General features: G+C 31.4%; 1 protein-coding gene across 1 annotated transcript; it reads right to left on the reverse strand.

Annotated features, from left to right (window-relative positions):
* Positions 1 to 5,629: 5,629 nt before the first annotated feature.
* LOC149231347 (T-complex protein 1 subunit epsilon-like) lies at positions 5,630 to 6,782 on the reverse strand. Its single transcript, XM_089376271.1, has 3 exons — positions 6,672 to 6,782; positions 6,316 to 6,479; positions 5,630 to 6,146 (listed from the first exon to the last, which is right to left on the reverse strand). The coding sequence occupies exons 1-3, from the start codon at positions 6,741 to 6,743 to the stop codon at positions 6,140 to 6,142; spliced, it is 243 nt and encodes an 80-aa protein (XP_089232397.1). The 5' UTR covers positions 6,744 to 6,782; the 3' UTR covers positions 5,630 to 6,139.
* Positions 6,783 to 7,002: the final 220 nt, after the last annotated feature.

Consider the following 7,002-nt stretch of genomic DNA (forward strand, 5'->3'; position numbering starts at 1 on the left):
AAACCAACAATGCATATGGAAAGCCATAATTTAGAGTATGAATGTACACATATTGTAAGAAAAAATTGATGTCTTTATGAATAAGAAATGAAAAATTGTTGGTCTCTTACCTTTTTCCTATAACTCAATCCCTCATTATTTGTTAGTACATAAATTATGTCAACACTAGCATACAAGTAGTTGTGCACTATGGGCAGAAACTGGTTCTAGTAGTTGATTGCGTGCAAGATTTTATGATCTTCTGCATCAATTATGTTACTCTCTAGGATGCCTATAATTTCACAGTAATGGTTTGCTTTAGTGTCTTATTGGGATATTAAGTGGCAATTAATATGTAAGCATGAACGTTATTTAATGTAAGTAGGACCAATTATATGTAAGCCCCCGTTGACAAGTGGAATACACCCAACACAAATTATAGAGGCATAGTAGACCACTTTCACTCTCATAACTTTTGACAAGATTTTCACAACTAGTATTATTATATACATATCAAAAACCATCCTTGATCACCTTATGTATGATCATTGGAGCAACATAATGAGCCACATCTCATGTAATTTGGAAAGAACCTTATGAAGATGCACAATATCAAGGCACCTAATTGTGTAGCTTCTAAGGTGGAACAAGGACTTAAGAACTCAAATTTTCTAGCATTGTAAACATCGTTTGCATATCTAAGATCTTAAATCAATCTTGGTCTATCATCAGCACCATTCATACATGTATCCCCTTTTGAGAGGCATAACCTTCAAAATTGGAAACATAATTTCCATACCCCTAGCTTTTTATTGCGTTGAGTGGCTTAATGTCTAAGTTACCCATATGTCGAGAAAATTAATCCAAAGCATAGACATATCTTGCCCTTAGAATATACTCATGCTCATAATCTTCAAAATTATTGAGCTCTTGAATACAATGTTACACTGTTGTCTCCATCTTGATTTTGCAAATAAACCGCACAAGTCCATCTTAAACACGGATCTAACATGAGCCGAGTGGATCAAAATTTCTTCACATGCAAATTTTTTCTAGAATGCAAAATACAATGTGTAATTTTTTCATTGTTTAAGTTTTATTTTTCAATGCTATATAGAGTACATAACTTAAACTTATAAGTCCAAAAATCTTTGTTGGATTTTGAAAAAAAAACATATACCTAAATAATGGCCAAAATTGTAAGACACTGACACTACTTCAAACGTTTTAACCATAAAAAAAATTATTTTTTCAATACTTTATACAATATATACATAAAAAAAAATTCAAACAATATATAAAATATATAATATATACATTGTTGATGTTAAAATATTTTACATAACATGTGCCTCCAGAGATTTTATCAACCCATTTTAAAATATTTTCTTTAACAAAAAAAAACACTTCTAATTAGTTTACATTATATTACATCATATGAAAAGTTTACATTATATTACCATATGGAAAACTTACTAAACACGCATAACATATCATTTTTTAAGGACATTGTTTTTCTATTTAGAAATATTTTATTTTTATTTTAAGAGGGACACATGTCAACTCCAAGTTGATGACAAACATACTTACACTATTTTCTTTAACAAAAAGAATTCACTTTTAATTATTTTACATTAAATTATATTACATCATATGGAAAACTTACTAAACACGCATGACATATTCATTTTTTCGTGGACATTGTTTTTTATTTAGAAAATATTTTAGTTTTATTTTAAGAGGAGACACATGTCAACTCCAAGTAGAGGACAGACATACTTACACATCAACCTCCTAGCAGATGTATAAAGTCGTTATCAAAATTAAGAGTGTCAAGAGAAATATGTGGAAATACCTTCTTATAAATTCTCAAAAAACTTATATATCCTACTCCATCTACAAATTTAACTCCCTTCCTCAACAAATGATAAAGTTGTTATCAAAATTAAGAAAGTCAAGGAGAAATATCTAGAAATACCTTTTTATAAATTCTCAAAAAGCTTATATATCCTACTCCATCTCCAAATTTAACTCCCTTCCTCAACAAAGTGTTTATGGCTTTCCAATATTCCTAAATTCTAAGACAAATCTTCCAATTAAATTATAAACATAATAAAAAGAAAAGCAAAACAAAAAAAACTCATTTTCATTCATGGCGGTCAAGCTTTCCAATAAGCTTAACTTCGTATCAATATGTGTACACTGAACACATAATATTAAATAGTGTTTTATTTTCAAAACAAAAAAAAAACACTCATTTTCATTCGTGGCGGGCAAGCTTTCCATGGCTTTCCAATATTCCTAAATTCTAAAACAAATCTTCCAATTAAATTATAAACATAATACAAAAACAAAACAAAACAAAAAAACTCATTTTCATCCGATCAAGCTTTCCAATAAGCTTAACTCCGTATCAATATGTGTACACTCAACACATAATATGTAAATAGTGTTTATTTTCAAAACAAAAAAACACTCATTTTCATTCGTGGCGGGCAAGCTTTCCAATAAGCTTAACTTTGTATCAATATGTACACTCAAGACATAATATGTAAAGAGTGTTTTATTCTAGTTGGAAATAGTTTATAATGTTTTTCTCACAATGATATTATATAGATCAATTACTATGGTCTTCCTAATCATGGTCTTCAAATAATTTTAACTTAATATCTTCTTGTTATACTAATGTTTTGTTCGCAGGAGTGAACATTAACCCTTCAAAACAGCTAACTTTCGATTTCCAGAATCCACAAATAAATCTCCCCATTTTTGTTTTCAATAGGGACTAGATCAACTACTCAGTGTCTAACTAAAAGATAATGAAATTTAGAGGTTGTAACTGAATAGGTAATCACAGCAGTTACAATCTATTGTTTTACAAAGTTGTCTCCATGTGGAGGTCAATTGGTCTTTTCAGTATCTTTTAACGATTGTCTCCGAGCAAGGGCCAATTAGCCTTGCCATAACAAACACAATGGATAACAATGAAAACTTACATAATTAATCATAATAGTAATACACCTTTTGAAAATACGCTTTCGAGTTTAGAAGCCCTCTTTGTATAGAGAGTCCTCGCAGCGGTTTTATGAGATATACAAAGGTGATCCCTGAAATAAATAGATTCAAATGGATTTAGTAGTCATTAAATAAAACATAAAAGGGATTTAACAAGGTGATCCTTGAAACAAATAGATTCAAATGGATTTAGTCATATTTAAATAAAGCATAAAGGGATTTAACCAATTAATAGGGATTTAACCCATTAATTAATAATAATAGTGTAAAGTAAATATAAACCCATACGAAATTAATTAGTCCCTAGGGCAGCTCAATTCAATTAGAGCATGATTTGCCTAGAAATATAAAATTATAATGGTAATTGGAACTGACCCCGTGCCATGCCAGTATGAAACTTATTTAGTTGCCAATACCTATACCTATATATATATATATATATATATATATATATATATATATATAGATATATATATATATATATATATAAATATATATATAATATATATAGATAATATATAAATACAACTAAATTAGTTAAAAACCTAGAAAGTAAACTGACCAAAAAAATATTAAAATAATAGTTAATAGTAAGTAAAAATATTATAATTTGGAATAAAAATAACATAAAAACAAGTGGGTTGAGACTACGATCAATTAAAGATTATTAATAATAAGTTATCATCGCGATAATTGTAGATCTTAAAATCAACAAGACCACAAAAAAATGTGCTCATACAGTGAAAAAAATCCCTGAATCTTTGGTTTTTTTCATTAGTGCAGGCTGCCCCAAATTAAACTATGAAATTTCCTCTATCCCTACATTAACCTCCATTGTTTTGTATGTACTTCCATTAATGACTGTTCTATTTAAACTTAAATCAAGGAACATCGTGATTGGACAAAGATTTCAAGGTGGCTAAACCTCGAGAATCTAGTTGGTTTACAACAGATTATGTCCAACAAATCTAATCTTACGAGACTTGTCTTATCAACGACAACATTGTCTTCCATATGGACATGTCCTTGAACTCCCCATCTCATTGAGAAAGCAATGTGCTTTACTCATCATTATTGATCAGCTACAGTATTCGTCTTTGTTAGAAATGTATGTTCAAAAACAACCTGCACTTGGATTTACAGAAGTAGAGGATGCCCCCCTTCGATAGAATGCAACCTTTTGATAGGATAAGCACTTCGACTATCCCAGCCATCCAACAACTGTTCGTGTGCCCTTCACCTGAATGTGGAGGAAACAATTACTCGAAAAAAAATAAGAGGATGTCCTCTCTTGAGGGTACACACTCTAGGATATCTCCAGACCATCCAACAAATGGCCCTAGGTACTCACCTACACGAGGGCAACCAATGCAGTTTAATTCCATCTTTATGATGTCTGGCCATAACATTGGTGATGATTAGGTATCTTGATCAAATAACATCATGAAAATATGTTATAATTGGGATTAAGCTTATTGTTGTGATGATTCAGTGGCCAAAACTCAGATAATAAGTTTATTAAAGAATGTCACAAAACATCACATGTCTGAATAGACACAACACTAAAAAAAAATATTTCATACCTACTAATATGTACAAAGGACATAATCTCAACACTGCAAAAGCCTTTTAAAGGGGCTCATGGCAAGTATCACTTCCCTTGTAAAAGATCACTTCAATGATAAATTGGTATCATAGACCACATTCCCCAATTATATATTTAGTCAAGGTTAAAGGACGGAAGGATATGAGGACAAATTTCAGGGACTGCTGATCAAGTGATGACAGTAGTTGTAAAGGAACCTGCCCTTCTACAATATAGATAAAACTATAAAAATTTACAAATAATTAGTAATATATTAACAAATAGAGCAAAAAGATGAAATGTTTTTCCATGACTATATTTGGGCAGAACCATCATACAAGGTGGCTACATCCCAGCATCTACATTATGCTGGGGATATCCCCAAGATAGTTTCATTCCATAGATGATGTCCAAGGGACCATTGCTGTGTTGCACCCTCCTTATCAGGGACAACCGGGATATTATTAAACCTATCACCCTATCCTTATGCAAGAAATGCTAGCGGTGCGCCCTGTCCAACAGGGCAAATATCTAATATGGTTTCTTTCTGATATATCAAGTGAAAGCAAAGCTAAACCAAGTTGGTGACTACTAAAATGTCAGTGCTCATATAAGCTAATCACATGGTTTGAAACTAATATAATTATTAATTAAATACACTAAAATGATTATAGTACCTGCTAATAAGGACCAATGTTTATATACAATGCCATCCCCAACATATATAGTTGAAAGGAAAGCTTCAACCATAGAAGAAACCATGACAGCAATATAAGCAAGAATTGCCTAGAATTCAGCTTTTAAGAAAAACAAGTTTCACAATAAAAGAAATCAACTTCAATAACCATACAAACCCGTCATTTTGTATCTCTATTAGACATAACAATCCAATCTATAATAGCAACTAGTAATAGAAATCAGCACAAAGCCACAATTACCAGGTCAAGTCCAGAAAGGTTCAAAACAAGTCACTGCTGTTTTGGATTTTAAAGCACAATGGAGCAATACTGTTTGAAGACGACAACCTTCGAAATATTAACACAATCCCCAAAGAACAAAATATTTATGGAGTAGAGGCACACCATAAACCTTTCTTGTTTCATTTGTAAACCTCAGACAAATATAAATCTGGCTTACTTTTATACAGAGAAAAAGTAGTCTCCTTTCAAACCAAAAATGCAAATTATCAAATGGTACTGATGTAGACAATAAACAGCACCTGAACATATGAGATAGTTTAAAATATCATGCTCTAGCAACTATAATGAACCCATGAACATGAGGACCCCAATGAACATGTAACAAAACCCTAGATTGTAGGAACCTAAAAGATCAAAAATAGATTATATCTCATATAATCTACCTTGATTTAAACACTCATCAATAAATGTGTATTGTTTAGTGTATGTTTATAATATATTTTTGTATAGAGAGGCTTTACAGACTACAACATACTTTTTACCATCCCATAAAAGTGGGAAAAGCAAATCCCAAATTGAATATGCACCATCCAGGAATCATCTCGAGTTTTAGACAGCAGAAAAATCCTCAAATTTGTGCTTAGACACTACATGCACAACAAAACGGATTTCAGTATAACTGCTTTTCAGCTCCCGTCCTGAAGAAGCTTTGCAGCACGCATACAAAAATGTCATAGTTTTCTTCTGAGAATCAACTCTTTAAAGAATCTTTGGAGGATAAATTTAATATTGAAGTGATAATGTAGAAATTAATACCCGGATGGTGTTATAACATCATCAATTTTCAGAATCATCTTAACCACCTGTGTGGCAAGTAACAACTGTTGTTTTTTACCGATCAGAGTTTCGAAGACATTTTGCTCCTTCATGTCATTTGTACCAACGTCATTACAATCTATTCCCAAATGTGGGTTAGTTTCCTGCACATGTTAATAATTCAAGCAAATTACGAAAAGAAACTTCATGCATAAAAATTGAGAATAAGAAACCAATGCTAAAAGTTAAAACCATCCTCCTCGGAAAAGTACTTCATAGAATTTTCACATAACAAACAAATTTAGCCAATTCTTGTTCCAGAATGTCTTGTCTGGTCAAAGAGACTATATGCATACCCTTATCTGTTGAGCCTTTACTGCTGTCAAAGTATCAATAGGTTGGAGTCCACTATTTTCTGCAAGAGCCATTGGTACAGCATCTAGAGCATCTGCAAATGCCCGAACTGCATACTGTAGTAGATAAAAACAGAATTACATTTAGTTTATAGTAAAAACCAAAAATTACTTTTCAGACGTGGCAATAAAACCTAGTAGAAATTAAAACCAACAAGATTGCAAATAATAAGCACCATCAATATTATTTTCTGTAAAAACCATATGAAAGGACTTTAAATACTACTGACACAAATCAGCATTTACACACACCCAAAATTATACCGGTATACCA

The sequence above is a fragment of the Pinus tabuliformis genome, chromosome J, assembly GCF_031772625.1.
Source record: "Pinus tabuliformis cultivar Carrire ecotype Pingquan chromosome J, CPIR1, whole genome shotgun sequence".
Classification (NCBI taxonomy): domain Eukaryota; kingdom Viridiplantae; phylum Streptophyta; class Pinopsida; order Pinales; family Pinaceae; genus Pinus; species Pinus tabuliformis.

Bases quoted from the DNA above. Each gene is read 5' to 3' on its own strand.
- LOC149231347 (XM_089376271.1), bottom strand. From the start codon at position 6,743: ATGGCTCTTGCAGAAAATAGTGGACTCCAACCTATTGATACTTTGACA. The intron at 6,480-6,671 runs GTATGCATATAG...TAACATGTGCAG, and splicing joins TAAAGGCTCAACAGATAAGG to GAAACTAACCCACATTTGGG.